The sequence below is a fragment of the Canis aureus genome, chromosome 30 (genome assembly GCF_053574225.1).
Source record: "Canis aureus isolate CA01 chromosome 30, VMU_Caureus_v.1.0, whole genome shotgun sequence".
NCBI lineage: Eukaryota > Metazoa > Chordata > Mammalia > Carnivora > Canidae > Canis > Canis aureus.
This window is the reverse complement of record NC_135640.1, coordinates 29,863,510-29,883,410: the sequence shown is the minus strand read 5'-3', so window position 1 is coordinate 29,883,410 and position 19,901 is coordinate 29,863,510. Positions and strand designations below refer to the sequence as shown.

Genomic DNA, 19,901 nt, shown 5'->3' with positions numbered 1-19,901 from the left:
TCTCCTTTCACTTTGGCAATTTGACCGTCCTGGCCAATTTCTTAGGTACATGTTTTATTATATACCTTGGTCACAGGAGCTCATACAAAGAGTTTCAGAATTGCCTGTACAAAGTACACCTTTGATGTTGCAAGAGATTGGTGCATTTCTTGATGATTGTGCAAACATTCATAATTGTGCCTGCAGGTAAACCTACTGCTGTCTTCTTGGAAAACTGAGAGGTACAAAGAATGTTTATGTGCAGGTCCAGTCGTTCCAAGTATCTCTTGTCGGTTTAGACACACCTGGGTTACCATCCCCCTCTTATTGGCTGAGAAAGTTGCTGCACCTGATTTGTAAGTTTACCTGTCCTAGTCAATGTGGGGGGGGGGGCACTTCAGCCAGCCAACACTGGATTTAATCTAGCTGGAAGTAGCAAAGCAGGCTCTTTTAAAAATCACTGGGCTCTGAGTTCATTACTACAGGAAAACTGTTCTCTCCTGAGGCACAGAGAAACTTGCTTTGGAGCAGCCCTACTGGCTCAGGAGTTTGGTGGCCTAACACCCATCTCGGAGGACACATGGCTACCTACGCTCTGCAAATTGCTGGACTGGTGCTTGGTGGTGTTGGCATGGTGGGCACACTGGCTGTTACCATCATGCCTCAGTGGAGAGTGTCTGCCTTCATTGGAAGCAACATTGTGGTTTTTGAAAACTTCTGGGAGGGACTGTGGATGAATTGCGTGAGACAAGCTAACATTAGGATGCAATGCAAAGTCTACGATTCCCTGCTGGCTCTCTCTCCAGACCTACAGGCATCCAGAGGGCTGATGTGTGCTGCGTCTGTGCTGTCCTTCCTGGCTTTCATGACCGCTGTCCTGGGCATGAAATGTACCAGGTGCACTGGGGACGATGAGAAGGTAAAGGGACACATCTTGCTGACAGCTGGTATCATCTTCATCGTCACGGGCATCCTGGTGCTCATCCCGGTGAGCTGGGTGGCCAATTCCATCATCAGAGAGTTCTACAACCCAATAGTGGAGACTGCCCAAAAGCATGAGCTTGGAGATGCTCTCTACATAGGCTGGACCACCGCGCTGGTGCTGATCGCTGGAGGGGCCCTGTTCTGCTGTGTTTCCTGTTACAGTGAGAAGAGCAGAAGCTACAGATACTCCATACCTTCCCATCGCACAGCCCAAAAAAGCTATCACATGGAAAAGAAGTCACCGAGCGTGTACTCCAGAAGTCAGTATGTTTAGTTGGGTCTAGTTTTTAATTTTACCGATAAAGCTATGCCAATGACTGAAATGCCCACTGTTTTCTAAAAATGGAACCCAAAGGAACATTGATTTGTCATTCTTAACTGCCATTCTTAACATTAATTACAGGAACTGTGCATTGGCTATTTATGATTCTATAAGCTATTTCAGCAGAATGAGATATTACACACAGTGCTTTGATTGTTCTAGGAAGTGCAGTAATACATTTTCTAAAATGATTCATGCATCTTTTCCTTTTGCCATTACTTCAAAATGACATTGTTAAAGACTGTATTATTTTACAACTGTGATTTCTCTATGACACAGCATTGTGTATGTAGATCAGCATGACGTTTATATCTCAGATAAATAGAGACAGGCTTACGGGGCTCTATTTTAAATGAAATTCTGATTCAATACACTGAATAAATAAAATTCAACTATTGCTTTTCAGGGGAATCAGGGATAAGATTGAAGAAGGTTAATATTAATTGTGTAAAAACAGCTTAGCGATTAATGTGCCTGATTTATAACGAAGGTTAAAACGAAGGCTTTAATCATCAGCGTAAAGGAAACTAAATGGCTTTCTGATATCTTGTTTTTCAGCCTAGAAGTTAGAAATCCTAACTCCTTTATCCTCTTTCCCCAGAGGCCTTTCTTTTCTTGTATATTAAATGAACATCTTTTAAAAGGCAGATATTTTGTCAAGGGGCTTTGCATTCAAACTGCTTTTCCAGGGTTAGTCTAAGAAGAAAGATAAAACTGTAGTCTAAGAAACATTAAAGACTTCAGAAAAGTGATTTTTTTCCCCCTCTGAAGTTTTTATGGTGGAGAAGGATGCATTCTGGCAAGAAATCATGTATGTATGTGAATATTTTAACAACTATTTGAATACAGACTTTGGGCTTTTAGCAATATAAATAACTGGATAGCACAATAATATATCTTAGTTTTTAATTGCTTATCAAAAATCAAAAACAATTTATCCTGTCTATACTCTATCTGTTCCTGAGGTATTTGTAGATACCAAAGATCAGATTGTCATTTGAATCCCATCAAAAGCAAATATTTAACTTGTTCCCTTTTTTATTCAGATTTACTAAGGGATAGAAAAATATCATACCTTTGTGTTTCCCCCAAATTTGATGCAACTGATAATTCAATTTGAAATTTGTTTCCGTATTTTGCTAGCCTAAATGACCGTATATATCTGTTTTATGTCCTTTATGTTAATAAATTATGCCTTTTCTATAAATTTGATACTCTTTTGTTCTTTTTCTTTTTTTTTCCTGTTTATTAACTTTTAAAGGGTTTAGAATCCTGATATTTTTGGCTTTCCAATTGTAAAAAGAGGCCACATCTTAAATATAAAGATAGATTCAGCATTACTTTTTGAGAATATAAAATACTGTATATTATTTAATATTATTCTTTATAATCATTGGATTCACACACTAATATTTGATGTGGACAATGTATTTGTAACTTATTGAGACAGTGCTGTAGGTTCCAACAAATCTATCTACTGTCAATATTATGTAAGTTTGAGCCATTTCTATTAAGCCACTATTAACCCATTTCTATAAAACCTTCATAGCTAAGTAAGTTTCTACCTCGGAGAAATAACATTAATTAATACAAGGGCTAATGTTTTTAGGAGCACATATTATATGCTAGGACCTCTACTGCTTTATACAAATTATATCATTAAAGATAATCTCAGATGACGACCCCTGGGAACAATTCAATGATTACCCAATAGTCAGGAGAAAGAATAAGGACCATCTGACTTCACAGCTCATGCTTTTTTCTCTCCAGAGAAAGTAAATTTTCTTCAGGAGTGTTCAATTTATCACCTTATCTTTGCATGTGGAAATGACATGCTTAACCAGTAATAGTTAGGAAAAGTTAGTGTTTTTTTCCCAGGTTGGTGATTTTGCAACAGCCAAATGCTAATTTAGCCTAAGCATGCTTGTCCCCTTTGTTCAAACCATTCATGAGAACAGAAAGCAAGGAAAACTGAGGGCCTTGGAGAGGTAATCCAGTCTTCTAAGTAGGTCTTGACCAAACATCCCCTTTACCTAGAAACCTCTTCTGAAAGCCCCGAATTCAATTTTTATTTTCTTCTTCTCTCTACTGCAGAATTATAACACTGCTAGTTTTCCTTATGGCACTGCCTCTTGAGTATCTCTGAAGTTTTTCTCCAACTTTCTACACTTGCTGTCACCTCAGCTCTTTCTTACCTGGTTGATAAAGGCTTCCAGACTTGTGTCAAGACCTGCAGGATCTTCTTGCCCCAGCCCCCTATCATGTTCCTATCTCAGTTCTTCCTAAAATGCATCTCACCCCCCTAATTCTTGTAGGAATGCTTCACTGCCATAAAGTAGGCCCAAATACCTTCGTGGGTGATAACTATGGGGAGGGAGATCTGTCTTTTTTTTTTTTTTTTTTTAAAGAAGGATTTATTTATTTATTTATTTATTTATTTATTTATTTATGATAGTCACACAGAGAGAGAGAGAGAGGCAGAGACACAGGCAGAGGGAGAAGCAGGCTCCATGCACCGGGAGCCCGACGTGGGATTCGATCCCGGGTCTCCAGGATCGCGCCCTGGGCCAAAGGCAGGCGCTAAACCGCTGCGCCACCCAGGGATCCCGGAGATCTGTCTTATAATCATCATGGCAAACGTTATCACACAGTACCATCAGCGTATACCCAGTATGATAATAATTCTAAAGTCAATGTCCAGAAACTAGAATAATTTATATGCCAAAGGGCTTCCTTAATATCTTGAAACAGAGGCACTGGAATTGGGAGATGGTTTGATTAGTGGCACATTATGTACAAGAGGACATTTTATAATGTTGTTTTATAACGTAGTTTTATGGAGAAACAAGGTGACGTGATGGAAAGAACACAGAGGACATGGTTTTACAACCTGAACTTAGAGCTGGGTTTTTTTTCACCCTTTTTTTCCCTGCTCTTTCTTACTGTACCACCTGCTGCTCCACCAGGAACTTCTTCTACTGATTTTTTATTCAAAATGACTCCTTAAAAAAAAAAAAAAAAAAAAAAAAAAATGACTCCTTCATGCACTGCACAAACAGTCATTAGGCTGCACTATGCTAAGTTTTAGGGATACAGGGATGTTTTTGTGTTCAAGGAATCTAGATCTAATAATTAAGAGGGAAGAGCAAGAAATGCAGCCTTACTGCATGTCTACCATGTGCTTGGTGCTTTTCTTTCTTTACCATATCAATCTTCTAAGAATTCTGTAAATTATATATGAGATCATGAAAACATTTGGTCTCAAAGTGATGTTATATATAATATCATATATATACACACGTGTGTGTGTGTGTGTATGTGTGTGTGTATCCTAAATCAAGAGCCTATGTTTTTCCTAGGGCGATATTTTCCAAAGGCAACCCTTCCAGAGTAAACTTTGTGTACAATTAAGTGTGATCTCACCATCTCGTCCCCTGGGCTCCCTATGCCTCCTTGGTCACAGCACCCTTTCTCCCTGAACCCCAGAATAGACCTCATCATCAGTTTTTGCTACACTTTTTCTCCTCCATCTCCCCAGTCTCAAACCATATGCACGATTTGCTGCTTCTTAGTTTCTAACATCCATCATCTTTTCCCCCTTGGAATACATTGTATTTTTCTAGATTTCTATCATAGGCCTTATATTTCAAATTCTCCAGGCCTCCTTCCTTGTCCTGAGAAAGCCTCCCAGAGCTGCCTGGATCCCGGCAACCCCTCCTTCCAGCCCTGATCCCACTCTCCCAAGCGCAAAGCAAATTAGTAGCTGGGACCTAGCCAATAGGCAGAGCCCAGAGGCCTGCTTTCTGCAGATCTTCAGGCTCTGCCAGATTCTAGGAAGAAAGGACAGACTAATGAGAAGCCAGGGATCACTGGTGCGAGGCCCAAGGCTAGGCCTGAAGCTCTGTGCTCGGCATAAGTGGCACACGTGGAGACCTGTGGGTTCTATCTAATTTACAAGTAGTCCTGGAAGGAGGGAGGCATCTGTACTCCTGCATAGTCATGGAGAGATAATTTCAGATGCCAGAAAAACTGGGGGAGGTTCCTTCTTATTTTGAGGCCTTGGAAGGTGAGAATCCAGAGGACTGGGAGCTCAGAGGTGACTTTCCAGGGCCCCAGCAGAGAGATGGCAACTTTCAGGTCACTGGGTCACCAGCCAACAATGAGGGTTCCTGCCACCCTAGGGCGTGCTGTGGCTGATTACAACAGCTTAACTTCCACAAGGAAAAGAGATCCTAGAATCACATACAGGGTTCAACTGCCAGAAAAAGGAAGTGCAGGCTGAAAGCTCATAACTAGCAGGCAACCTTTGAGGAAACAGATCTGCTGGGAAAGAGAGGGCATCTTATACAAACAAATAAGAGCCTAAAGCAGCTTGAATTGCAGGATTAAAGGGTTCCTTGTTACTGAATAATGTGGTTTCCACATTTTAAAAAATCTGTAGGACACTGAGAGTTGAGGGGAGTCAATGCCGAGATAAGAATTGGGTGTTTGGGGATCCCTGGGTGGCACAGCGGTTTGGTGCCTGTCTTTGGCCCAGGGCGCGATCCTGGAGACCCGGGATCGAGTCCCACGTCGGGCTCCCGGTGCATGGAGCCTGCTTCTCCCTCTGCCTGTCTCTCTCTCTGTGTCTCTCATGAATAAATAAATAAAATCTTTAAAATATATATATATAAAAAAAAAAAAAAAGAATTGGGTGTTTGGAAGCCCAAGTAGAAGACAAGCTTATAACACAGAGCAAACAGAGGAAAAGATGCAATTCGTGAGGAAAAATACAGAAGACTCAGAGAACAAATTCAAGGATCTAAAGAGCAAATTTGTAGAGAGGAATAAAGACCAGATGGAAGGAGAAGCAGTCCCTGACAGGGAAAAATCAGTGTTTAAAATGAAAGGCTTAGGGCGCCTGTGTGGCTCAGTCAGTTAAGATTCATGATCTTGGGATCCTGGGGTGGAGCCCGTTGGGATGGAGCCCCACGTCCTATTCCCTGCTCAGTGGGGAGCCTGCTTCTCCCTCTCCCTCTGCCTGCAGCTCCCTCTTCTTGTGCTCTCTCTCTTTTTCCCTCTCTGTCAAATAAATAAATAAAATCTTAAAAATAAAATAAAATAATAAAATAAAAGGCTCTAATTTGCAGGTAGAAAGGGCTCATTGAGGCCTAGGAAAACTAAAAAGAAAGTTTGTAGTTAAACTCTTAAAGTCACAATAAAACAAAACAAAAACAAACAAAACCCACGTGTGCAAACTTTCACCAACCATAAGAAATTGCTTAACAATAACCAAAAAAAAAAAAAAAAAAAAAAAATCATACTTGTATCCAATCTTTCCACCACTAGGTGGTGGATTATTAAGTAAAGGCCGTGGGAGAGCACATCCCTAACCTAAGGAGTCTACTCCCAGGAAGAACCTCATTCTTCTGTGAGAGAGAAAGGCATTTTGTGGTTAGTCTAGGATGTAGCACCCTGTCCTTCATAAAGCTCTTCTGAGGGCAGCACTAAAGCAATGCAGGGTGGAAGGAATGTGGGAAGGAGGGAAGCCTTGGGCAGCCATGAATCTTGCAATGAACAATAAGGAATTGGCTGGCCCAGAGCCTGGAGGAACATTTGCTTCAGGAAACCACTACAACTATGCCACTATTAGTGCTCAAGTTCAGAACTGCTGTGTTCCCACTCTTGCAGATAATTGGACACCTTTAGCATAGAAAACAAAATCATCTAACAGTCCAGATTCAGGGTTTTTTTTCTTCCCATCTTCTACCCCAGGCGCCACAATGCTCATATTCTAGCCTGCCAGGCTCCATGTCATTTCTTTGCCATCCAGGAATTCTTTTCCCCAAGACCTTGATGATCTGCAACACTGTGGTCATCCTTTATTGTCAGGTACAGTTGCACCCTTGAGCTGCTATCCTGGCTCCCTTTGGCTGCACCCACATCCCCCCCAGGCCAGGTGAGCCAGTGTCAGCTGGTCCTGCTGTGAGACAGATGTGCACCAATCGGCCTACCTCTCCACCAAAGCAAACTTAGTCTTTCTTAGACTAAGAGCTCAGTGGGCCCCCTCCTTGTCCTTCAAACCACTATGGATCATAAATCGTCTTTACCCTATATTGCTAAACTCCATTGTCTGCCCCTTTCCCTGACTCTTCTTCGTAGGCCAATAAATACATATGAATATGTGGGAAACAGAAAGAAACTTTTATAAAAATATTTAAAAATCAGAAGAAAGGGATCCCTGGGTGGCGCAGCAGTTTAGCGCCTGCTTTTGGCCCAGGGCGCGATCCTGGAGACCCGGGTTCGAATCCCATGTCAGGCTTCCGGTGCATGGAGCCTGCTTCTCCCTCTGCCTATGTCTCTCCCTCTCTCTCTCTCTCTGTGTAACTATCATAAATAAATAATAATAATAAAAAACTTAAAAAAAAACAGAAAGAAAATCAGAATTGAACATTTTCTTGATTCAGGAAAGAATTTATACAATCCTTCTTAGCAATGGGTTAAAAGAAAAATCAGCTTTTCTTGTCTTTTAAATTTTTTTTCTTGTCTTTTAATTTTTTAAAAGATAGAATAAATATTACTAACAGGCAGCAAAACAAAGCAACACAAAACAAATAAGAAAACCATCCATATACCCACCTCTTTCTTACTTGGCTTTTCTCCAGATACCCAATCCTCCTCCTTAACTACCAGTCTCTAATATCATTAACTTTGTTGCTTCTATCTTTGGTTATTTTTTTTCTTTTGTGATTGATGTGTGGGAGGGAGTTAGGAAAGAAGAAAGCCCATGGTTGGAGATTTTTTTGTTTTGTCTGCAAGCCAGTAAAAATATACTTGTGCAAAAATCATAAATGAATCTCTTTACCTCTCTCTCTCTCTTTGTCTGAATTAGATCAGCTTTCCTATGCCTTTCCCCCACCTAAAGTAGAGATATGGGTAGATACCTGGAGATCTTCTTTGAAGTGGGAACTGTGATTTATTAGATGCCAAATTGTAGAAATGCTTTAGAAATTAAACTTTTTTTTTTTCCAGCTTTAAAGTAGAGAAGCCTTCTGAAGTCAATGAAGCCTAGCCTTATTGCCCAACTATGGTCCAACACTGAATCTCGATGCAATTCTTTTATGTTTATCAAAGGGAGAATTAAAAGAGGAAAAAAAGATTGAGTGCTGGGCTCCATTCTAGTTATTTCTTACTAAATGACAAACTGTCCCAAAACTTGGTGACTTAAAACAACAACCTCTTAGTATGTAATGAGTTTGTGGGTTAGAAATCCCAGCAGAGTTCAGCTGGCCTATAGCACTAATCGCAGCTGGTAGCTCTGGTCTAAAGAACCCACAACAACAACTTGCCTCACTGCCTGGCACTTGGCAATGATGTCTGAAAGTCTGGATTCAGATGAACCCATCTTCTCGTATGTGTGGTTTTAGGGCTTCTCCACCATGTCTTTCCAGCAAGGTAGTCAGACACTAGCATGGTGGATAGGGGCCCTAAGGATCCAAGGGAAAAAAACACTACTTTTGATAGACCTGGTGTAGCTTTCACCATTCGCAATTGGTCAAAAGCGTCACAGGGTCAAAGAAAGGAAGTTAAATTCTACTGTACAATGGGAGGACTGTCAAAGAACAGAGACCATTTTCAATCCACCCTATGTCCAAGTGAAGTTTTAAGAATTAAACGGAATATTTTCTTTCAAATGGACTTACTTCATGAAACATAGGCACAACTTAAAAAGTGCTTTGTATTTTAAATTAGATAAGAGGAAACATGTTACCTATTGGACAAAAGCAGGTGTAAAGACATTTATAAATTAAAAATAAGAGGCTTATTTCTCTCTGTAAAAAAGAGGAGGGGAAGAGATTTCCTTCCTCTTCTTTTTCTTAGAACATTTACATTAGAAAACTTGTGTTTTCTCCTTTCTTTGAAATACATATAAATTCTTTAGATTGTAGACAGGTCTTCTGTCAGCTTTGTGATCCAGGAATGTCTTTCTGTAGGACTTGAGAGATCTCCCTTTTAAATGTAAGCATGAGGGGAGATAGCACCTATCTGTGCTTTCTGTGGGAGTGTAAATCTTGCACCAAGATGCAAAACAACTAATCATAAAATTACGAGAAGTTTGTTTCTCTTCTGGACAATGTCATTAGTTAATATAGATATAGATTATCACCCTAATTACCAAGTAAATTTGGAAAGAACTCTGTGTGACAAAGGTATTTGTCAAGTCCTTTTGCTTGAGGAATAATTGTTTATCTCGAAAACAGGTATGTAATGGGCTGTATCCACTTGACTATGTAAAAAGGTGAGGTTCCTTTTTGTCTTTGGAATCCCTTAGCAGATTGCCTGTCATGCACATCACATTTTGATTTAATGCTTATTCAATAATGAAACTGATTTTGGGGCACCAGGTCGTTTAGCTGGTTGAGCATCTGACTCTTGATTTCAGCTCAGGTCATGATCTCAGAATGGAGTCTGCTTAGGATTTTTTTTCTCTCTCTCTCTCTTTTCCCACCTCCCCCACTTGCATACATGTGCTCTTTTGAAAAAAAAAAAAAAAAAAAAAAAAAAAGATTTCTTTCCCTACTACCTTTGTGGAGAATTTTCTGGGTTGGAAAATTTTGTTTTTACATTTTCTCCAGCATAAACCATAATAAGAAAAAACACAGATGAGAAAATTTTCCATAGTCTAGAAATTTATGCTTGGTAATAATCAGAGAGGTTTCCAAATGTTTTGTAAATGGACATTTATCTGAGCATTACTTACAATGACGGAAATTGGAAACAATCTAAGAGTCCCATAGAAAAAGGTTAAATGAGAGATGGTGTGCCTGTCCACTCAATTGCATATTTTCCTGCTACTGAGGAATCCTTAATGACCTACATAATTTTTCTGATATAATGTTATAAAAATAGAATAAAACCAGTTTTAAAATTCCATACTCACCATAGTCATGATTAAATTGCTCTCTCTCTCACTTACATACACATACATACACACAAGGAAACAGATGGAAAGAAATTGATTTAAATGCAAATTTATATGTGATTACTTTTTTAAAAATTTTTTCTGTATTTTCATTTCCTTTTTTTAAAAGGTTTTATTTATTTATTTGAGAGAGAGAGAAGAGAATGAGAGAAAGAGAGAGACTATGAATGGGGGGAGCAGCAGAGGGAGAGGGAGAAGCAGACTCCCTATTGAGCAGGGAGCCCAATGTGGGACTTGATCCCAGGACCCTGAGATCATAACCTCAGCCAAAGGCAGACACTTAGCCACTGAACTGTCCAGGCGCCCTTGTATTTTCATTTTTAAATAAACAAGTATGTTCATAGTGAGAAAAAAATGAACTTATAAATGAACATATTTTATGGGTAGAAGTATACAGAGAACAGTAGATGGTTGACTTGGCAGAAAATCAAAACAGAACTGTGGTGGAAAGGGATTAGGAAAGATCATTGAACTCTGAGAAGAACCATAAAACTATAGGGAAAGGTGATGAGGAATGACAAAACAGAATACAAAATGGTGGGTGATTAGAAGAAAAGAAGCAAATCACATTTTTACAGACCTGTGGATATAAAGCCTTGTGATGGAAAATCAATGGTTTACAATGTTTCAAGCAAAATTAACAATATTAAGAGAAAAGTAAGAGCTGGCTTGTTACATTCTTTGGGCAATATCCAAATTAAAAAAAAAAAAAAGTCCAATCAAGTAAACAAATATAAGTTGTATGTTTGAGTTCTACCCTTAATAGCACCATGGAGCAAGTAGTTTTTGTTCTATCTGTCATTTGACTTTGATTTTTGTCTGATTCTGTAGACAGAATTCACTTTTTTAGCATGGTAACAGGTAAATACAAACATTTAAATTCCCAAGTAGCTCATTTTTTTTAAAGCTCCATTTGTTAAATAATCCATTCCCTGTAGTTTGCTGATGCATTATTTATCAAGTAGTAAATGCATGCATGTCTCACTGTCTGTTTCTGGGCTATTTATTCTGCTTCATTGATCTCTGGATCTTTTAAAAGTAGATTATCACTAATTGATATAAAGACTGGTAGTTTCATCAAGTCTGTGGATACTTGTCTTGGATACACTTCAGTTCTACTGACTTCTTAACAAAATACTTTCACAGAGTGCTTGTGCCAGTTCACTACACAATGAACACCAAGAAGAAGAAAATGTATTAATAATGAAGAGACCAGATAAAATCTTTTTTCTTTTCAACTGTGGCAGGCATTCTCAGGTAGTGTCTTGCACCCATTTATTCTTACCAATTTCAAAATCCACTGTGATGTAAGAGCAGTTTGGATTTAGAACACAGATGGCACTATTCAGTTGGAGACTGCTTTTATAAATCAAGGTTTAATCAGAAAGCCTTCTACCAAAAATCTATCAGGCCCAGGGTAGAAGACTAGAACCTCAGGAAAGAAGTCGGGATTTTAATGCTTTCTCCAACTAACTGTGTAATTTTCAGCAACATTTCTAAGTAATTCTTTTTTTTTCTAAGTAACTCTAAAATTATGAATTTTGAGGGGATGGTATCAAGTTCAAAAATACAGGTGCCATTTTATTTTTGTCAATGGCCCTAATTCAAGGTCATTTTAGTGCTATGTTGGAACCAAAATCTTCCTATGCTGCTATTTGCTCCCATTTATATTTGCCCACACTAGAAATCTGGAGACTAAATCCAGCAAAAGATTTACACTATATTTGCCAAGGCTTACAAATAGGTAAGGTATCTATGACGATGGCCATACTACACAGTTAAGGTACATGGTCTCTGGAAACCAATAATGACCTTATATGCTTCCTTTCTTGGGTAGCTGGAGAACATTTTCAATAGCTGGATAACATTTATACAAGAGCCAAGTTAATAAATGATAAAAGAAATTGCTGGATTTTGTTTATATAGGTCAAGTAGCTAAGTCGTAAACCCAGAAAGCAGGAAGTGTTTATTGAGAACATATTATATAAGCAATAGTCCTTTAATAGTGAGTCTTCTGAAAATCTGATGAACTGAGAACCTATCCAGAAACATCAATTTGTGTCTGCCATGTCTTCAACAAACACTAATACCTGGGATTACTAGGAAGTCTGTCTGAATCACTGGGTGGCATGAAATTAGCCTGCCATCTCAGCGTACATGACCTTGGGTCTTGAGGACATGGCATCACAAATTCCTTGATAATGGAGGACTGTGCATTTACCATGTGCTGTTTGAAAATAAACCTTGGATTAATTCAGACCAAAATTCTGTGATGAGGTTCCTTGAATCTGGTGCCTAAATTCCAAAATCCATCCAATCTTACTGTTTTGTATTCAAGATCAATTTGTTAACTCGTTGTGCCTCTGACTATGCATATCATATGTAGGTATATATATGAAATTTTATGTAGTATTTTCCATTTAAAAATTTAGCAATGCACCAAAAATGGAAATCATCCAAAATCCCACTTCAAAGAGATAAGAGGGTAAGGAAGTGGAAGAGCAATACACAAATCTGAATGTATCCGAATCTGAAGCCCATGCCTTTCCATCATTGCATGCTAGTATCACTTCCATTTCTGTGGGAGATTGAGTTGGTCTGTATCCCAGGAATGTTGATAATTTTAGTGCCTCAAATTAATATCCCTTAAATATTCATTCAGCAGTTATATAGTGTAAATAAGACAATTTGATTTGTTTTTGGTTAACACAACATATATGTTGAAACAAATTCACTTACTGATTCACTTCCAATAATTAATGGAAAGTCAACATTGTTTAAAAATCTAGCAAAACATTTTCTACCTCTCAGTGTTTCCTTCTTTATTTTGGGGTCATTTTGTTATTTTCTGACTATACTACTTCTTAAGAGACGAAAGGCTTTAACTAAACATGTCCTAATTATTACTTGCTCCCAGTAAAAGCATCACTCAATGTACTAATGTGTTTCAGATTCTCAGCAGGATCGAACTTTATGTGCACATGACAAAGATATGGAACAGAGATGGGTACTTGCCGGAGAAAAAGGTGCTTTGGAAATTTTTAATCAGTTATCTATCTCTGTAGAATTAGTTCCAGTATTGCATATATTCATTAGGTTTTAAAAGAATAAATGGTGATTTTTAAATTTAACTAGCTTGGTCTGGTTATTGGGATGAAATAGATAATCTCTGGAGGCTCTCTGTGTTCATGCTAGAAGAAGAATCCTATCTATCATTGTAGAAAAGGATAACAAAATTATAGCATAAAGGATAGATTTATGGGAAACGCACTCCCTAAGTGGTGATGAAGCTTTCTCTCCAAGCATCTATAATCTAGTTAAAAATGAGAGTCTTTCTAATACTCTATTATTTCTCATGTCCTATTTTGGTAGATCTCTTCTTCTTCTCACCAAGCTTAACATCAATCTCCTGAAATTTTATCTTTCTAAAAATTTCAGAGGTTGATAATTCAAAAGAGCCAGTCCTTCATTCACCAAACATTTACAGATGATTTGCATCAAGCTCAGTGTTCACCAATTCCTCCAGGACCAGACCAGAGGGTCTCGGCATCACTCAGTGTCAACTCTGGAAAACATAGTCCGTAGTCTGTGTGAAGAAATTCATAAACTGAAATGTTGGACTCTTAACAATAGAATGTCAAACTAGTGAATAATAAATTATAAGTCTAGATAAGCTGAAGTCAACTTGGATTATTCAGAATGTAGGCAAATAGAGGGATAGCCTTTAGTCTTTATGGGTTCCAGAGCTGTTATAGCATCTGATGAAAGTCATGAAATCTTTTCTTAAAAAAATTATACACACATACACCATATATAATATATATACATATATATTATACACACATACCCCATATATATATATAATATATACACACATTCATAGACACATATACACATGCAAAGTCTGCACATAATTTCTAGGGTTTTGTAGACTACCCTGAATGGATTACATGCATGTATGATTCATTCATTCAACAAATAATTAATGAGCACCTACCTATCTACACCATTCTAAATCTTGACTTTTAAGGAGATTTGAATTATCTTGAAGGGCCTTTTTATAATTAAAATATATTTTATTTCATTAACCGTAAGGCTGTTCCTTCTTGATTTCTATGATGTTCAAAAGAGCACCAGGCCTGAAGTATCTGAGAAAAAGCCAAAATAAGAGAAGGGATGATGAAGGGAGTTTAGACTGAAATTGCAGGATTCTTGGGATCTAAATAATTGATCTGTCTCATAATTTTTCTTAGGACAAGATATGTCCTTTAGTGTTGAAACTTGAGTTCCAATTAAGAAGATCACATGAACATCCATGGAAAGTAAGTAATCTATATACATATTACTGTACTGGATTGCTTTATTCATGAAAAAGACAAGAATCTGACAAATCAAAATCTGGCATGTAAAAAGATAGTATAGTAGACTAGTTAAGCTACCTAAGCCATTAGGTTATACAGACCCAACTGCAGATCCCACCTTTGCAACCCACTGCTTCTGAAAACTTGGAAAAGTTATTAAACCTCTTAGACAGTTTTATCATTTGCAAAATCATAATAGTAACAGAACCTCACAAATTAGTTCCTTATAAGATTCTATATAATGATGCCTATAAAGCACTTAACTAGGGCCCAGAACAGTGTAGGTGTTCCCAATAATAATTGAATTACAAACTGTCCTTCTTGAAAGATAAGTGATTACTGTGTACCACTTAAATATTAAAAGTAGATGTTCAGATATTCGTGATGAAGACAAAGTAAGATTTTTGGAAAAAAAAATTGAAATTCTGAGCTCAGTTGAGAATTAGTAGATCAATGGTTCTCTACAATAAAGATGGTCAGAAAACAACTGGTTGGGCCCAGAACTCAGGATTACTATTTTACAACCCCTCTCTTGCTCATACTCAGGAGATTGTACTCAACGCTCACACTTTATGGAAAGGTAGATACCACTGATGAGTTAACATCACACAACACCAGGGGGCGCTCTCAATTTAAGGGAAAAAAACCCAACTGTCACCCTTCTAAATTGAGAAGGTCAAAACTTGCTAAAGGTCAGGCTAAAGGTCAGGATAGATTGTGGAAGAACTCACTATTACTGTGGTTTAAATTTAGAATTCGTCACAAATCTATTTTTTTTCTTATTTATTTAGCTTTCAAAAGGGTGTCATACTAGAAGGAAAACAATGCAATGCGATTTCTAACATTAAGACCATGGTTGCCTTGTACTACATGAATTTTTTTTTAAAACTCTCTTTAGAGATTCCATAGTTTTAGTAGGAATTTCCAAGTCTTTTATAGGCAAGGGATATTGTACCTACAGAAGTAAAATAGAGAAGAGAGATAGTATTTGCTGATGATAGCTTTTCAAATTACTGAAATAATTCAGTCTCCGTTTCTCCCTAATGTGACTTATCCTTCATTTAGCCATTCATCAAAATAGGTGAGCTCCTATCTTCCCCATTTTTATTCATTCATTCATTCATTCAGCAAATATTTACTGAGGTGGGACTATGTGTGAGACGTTGGGAATAAGGAAATTCATAAGCATCAATCCTGGTTGCTCACATAATAAATCACTTGACAGTGAGTCTGCCCCCAGCTTACATATTAGTGAGAAGAGATTGACAATGGATATCCAAAGAAGCGAATGGCCAAAAAACTGAATATATAACTGGACAATGGCCAAACCAAGTATAAAAATAGAACTCTGACCTACAACCTGTTTCAACCTGCCCATAAAACCAGCTCCCTTATCCACAATAAACAGTTGAGGAAGCCAGACTGCTATAAATCAGCATTCTATCTCTAGTAATAATCTGGGATGCTAAACAATAACTTCTATAACAATTGACCCCAAGTGACCAGGATTCAATTAATAATTGATATCTTCCCTAATTTTTGCCTCTACTTGCAATTTAAGACTAATCAGAGAAAGCCCAATATGTACTCCTCACTAATCACATAGGATACCTACCTTCTGGTTAGCCTGCCTATGGCTTTCCTGGGCCCACAGCCCCCAATCAGGGCACACCTGAAATTTCCCTACTTCCACTATGAAGCTTTCCCATTCCTTTGCCTGCCTTTGAGTCTGTCAAACACATATGACAACGGCTGACTTCTTTGCTATGTAGCAAGCTCAGAATAAATAGCCTTGCTTTTCTCTTTGGTTAGTCCTCACTTATTTCCATATATAGAATATGACAGGTTTGGAAAAGTACTATGTAGAAAAATAAATCATAATTAAGGAATAGGAGTACTTGCAGGAGAGAGGTTTATCTTATGTAGAGTGGCAAGGCAAGACTTAAGCAAAGACCTAAAGGAAGTGAGGGCTGGACCACGGGAATATCTAGGGAGGGGAATTCCTGAAAGGAGGAAGAGCAAGTATAACCTTGAAGGGGATACTGCTTTATGATTTGAAAAAAAAAAAATGACCATTTTCAGCGTCAGTACAGAAAAGAGAGAGAGAGTGGCCAGATAGGAGTCCAGAGAGGCATGCCATATATTAAGCTCTAGAGTAAGAAGAGATGCCTTTGGAGCTTTAAACAGAAGAATGGCATGATATGATTCTGTTCTCAGAGTATCACCCTGGCTATTGTGTTGAAGTAGACTGTAGGGAGCAGGGGAGAAGGCTGGGGTCCAGGTTGCAGTAATGTAGACAAAGATGGCAGTGGTTTAGAAGAGGCGGATGGTAGTGAGCCTCATAGAAAGACTTTTGGTTTTGAATATGTTTGAAGGCAAATCTGACAGATGTGTTGATGGGTAAAGTCTGAAGGGTGAAATAAAAAGGGGACAAGAGGACAAAAACCAAGATTTTTAGATGCATGAAATTGGAAGATAAGAGATAAAATTGGGAAAAGATGAAGTGGTTTGGGGTGGCTATTTCAACAACTGGCAATTTAGTTCTAGTCACAGTGAGTTTGAGACACCTGTAGGATTTACAAAGGGAATTATGGCGAGCTCCAGACTGGGGATAAAAGTGTGGGCACTGTCAGCATGTGTGTAGAGTTAAAGCCACCCATATGGCCACCTTGAAGCAGTTTTGTGTTATAGTGGCTGGGAAAATGAGAAGGAATTCACAAGGGGAATGAGAAAAGTGACTGGAAAGATAGGGAACAAACTAATAGAGAGAGTGGCCTCCCTGATATTAAGTGAAGAAAGCACTGTAAGAGTAAGGCGTTGTTACTGGGGACAAATCTTCTGATGGGTTAAGTAAGATGAAAACTAAGAATTGATGATGAAGTTTAACAGTATAGAAATTGTTTATGGCTTTCAAAATAGTTTTCGTGGAAATTGTAAAGAATAAAGTCTGATTGAACAAAACTTGAACATAGTAGAATGCGAGGAGATAATTTAAAGATAAGTAAGAAGCTCTCTGTCAACTCTACTTAAGAAAGAGGTAAAAAATCTTTTTCCGTAACAGGTTTGGCACCGAACACAGGTGTCATGAAAATCACCACTAAACCTAAACCAAAATGGGAAAGGAAAAGACTCACATCAACATCATCATCATTGGACAGGTAGATTCGGGCAAGTCTACAGGTAGATTCGGGCAAGTCTACTGGCCATCTGTTCTACAAATGTGGTGGAATCGACAAAAGAACTATCGAAAAATTTGAGAAGGAGGCTGCTGAGATGGGAAAAAGCTCTTTCAAGTATGCCTGGGTCTTGGATAAACTGAAAGCTGAACATGAACGTGGTATCACCATTGATATCTCCTTGTGGAAATTCGAGACCAGCCAAGTATTATGTGACCATCACTGATGCCCCAGGACACAGAGCCTTTATCAAAAGCATGATTACAGGCAGGTCTCTGTGCAGTCCTGATTGTTGCTGTTGGTGTTGGGAATTTGAAGCAAGTATCTGCAAGAATGGGCAGACCCATGAGCATGCCCTTCTGGCTTACACACTGGGTGTAAAACAACTAATTGTTGGTGTTAACAAAATGGATTCCACTGAGCCATCCTATAGCCAGAAGAGATATGAGGAAATCATTAAGGAAGTCAGCACCTACATTAATCGGCTTCAACCCCAACACAGTAGCATTTGTGCCAATTTCTGTTTGGAATGGTGACAACATGCTGGAGCCAAGTGCTAACATGCCTTGGTTCAAAAGATGCAAAGTCACCTGTAAAGATGGGAATGCCAGTGGAACCACACTGGTTGAAGCTCTGGATTGCATTTTGCCACCAACGCATCCAACTGATAAGCCCTTGTGTCTGCCTCTTCAGGACGTCTACAAAATTGGTGGTATTGGTACTGTCCCAGTGGGCCGAGTGGAGACTGGGGTTCTTAAGCCTGGCATGGTGGTCACCTTTGCTCCAGTCAATGTTGCAACTGAAGTAAAGTCTGTTGAAATGCACCATGAAGCTTTGAGTGAGGATCTTCCTGGGGACAATGTGGGCTTCAATGTCAAGAACGTATCTGTCAAAGATGTTCATTGTGGCAATGTGGCAGGTAACAGCAAGTGACCCACCAATGGAAGCAGCTGGCTTCATGGCTCAGGTGATTTTCCTGAACCATCCAGGTCAGATCAGTGCTGGATATGCACCTGTGCTGGACTGTCACACAGCTCACATTGCTTGCAAGTTTGCTGAGCTGAAGGAGAAGATAGATTATTGTTCTGGAAAAAAGCTGGAAGATAGTCCCAAGTTCTTGAAATCTGGAGACGCTGCCATTGTTTATATGGTTCCTGGCAAACCTATGTGTGTTGAGAGCTTCTCTGACTATCCTCTTCCCGGCCGGTTTGCTGTTGGTGACATGAGACAGACGGTTGCTGTGGGTGTCATCCAAGCGGTGGACAAGAAGGCAGCTGGAGCTGGCCAGGTCTCCAAGTCTGCCCAGGAAGCTCAGAAGGCTAAATGAATATTATCCCTAACACCTGCCACCCCAGTCTTTTTTTTTTTTTTTAATATTTATTTATTCATGAGAGACACACAGAGATAAAGGGAGAAGCAGGCTCCATGCAGGGAGCCTGATGTGGGACTCAATCCCGGGACTCTGGAATCAGGCCCTGATCCAAAGGCAGACACTCAACCCCTGAGCCACTTGGGGATCCCCTGCCACCCCAGTCTTAATCAGTGGTGGAGGAACGGTCTCAGAACTGTCTGTGTCAATTGGCCATTTAAGTTTAATAGTAAAAGACTGGTTAATGAGAACAATGCATCATAAAATCTTCAGAAGGTAAGGAGAATGTTTTGTGGACCATTTGGGGATTTTTTTTTGTATGTGTGTGACAGTTTTAAGTTATTAGTTTTTAAAATCAGTACTTTTTAATGGAAACAACTTGACCAAAAATCTGTCACAGAATTTTGAGACCTATTAAAACAAAAGTTTAATGAGAAAAAAAGAAAAAACGAAAGAGGTAAAAAACTGCATTAGGAAGGGGCTGCTGGGCCAAGGGAAAGGTTTTTGTTTTTTCTTTTAAAAAGTTTGGTTGTATTGCAATAGGTTTGAATGTTTACAGTAAGCAGAATAATGGCCCACAGAATATGGCCATGTCCTAATCCCCAAGCCCTGTGAATTTGTTACCTTTCATAGCAAAAGATTTTGCAAGATTGGATTAATGATCTTGATGAAGGAGATTAGTGTGGATTTTCTATGTGGATCCAGTATCATTATTTATTCAGGTAGATCCATTGTAACTACATGGGTC

General features: G+C 38.8%; 1 protein-coding gene and 1 pseudogene across 2 annotated transcripts; both read left to right on the top strand.

Moving 5' to 3' along the window:
- Positions 1-221: 221 nt before the first annotated feature.
- Positions 222-2,492, top strand: CLDN8 (claudin 8). Its single transcript, XM_077878940.1, has one exon. It carries the CDS (start codon positions 560-562, stop codon positions 1,235-1,237), a length of 678 nt encoding a protein of 225 aa, XP_077735066.1. The 5' UTR covers positions 222-559; the 3' UTR covers positions 1,238-2,492.
- Positions 2,493-11,018: 8,526 nt separating this feature from the next.
- Positions 11,019-19,318, top strand: LOC144301819 (elongation factor 1-alpha 1 pseudogene; annotated as a pseudogene). The gene is made up of 3 exons (XR_013368709.1): positions 11,019-13,273; positions 14,501-14,569; positions 17,670-19,318. The product of XR_013368709.1 is annotated as an elongation factor 1-alpha 1 pseudogene (transcript).
- The last annotated feature ends 583 nt before the right edge of the window (positions 19,319-19,901 follow it).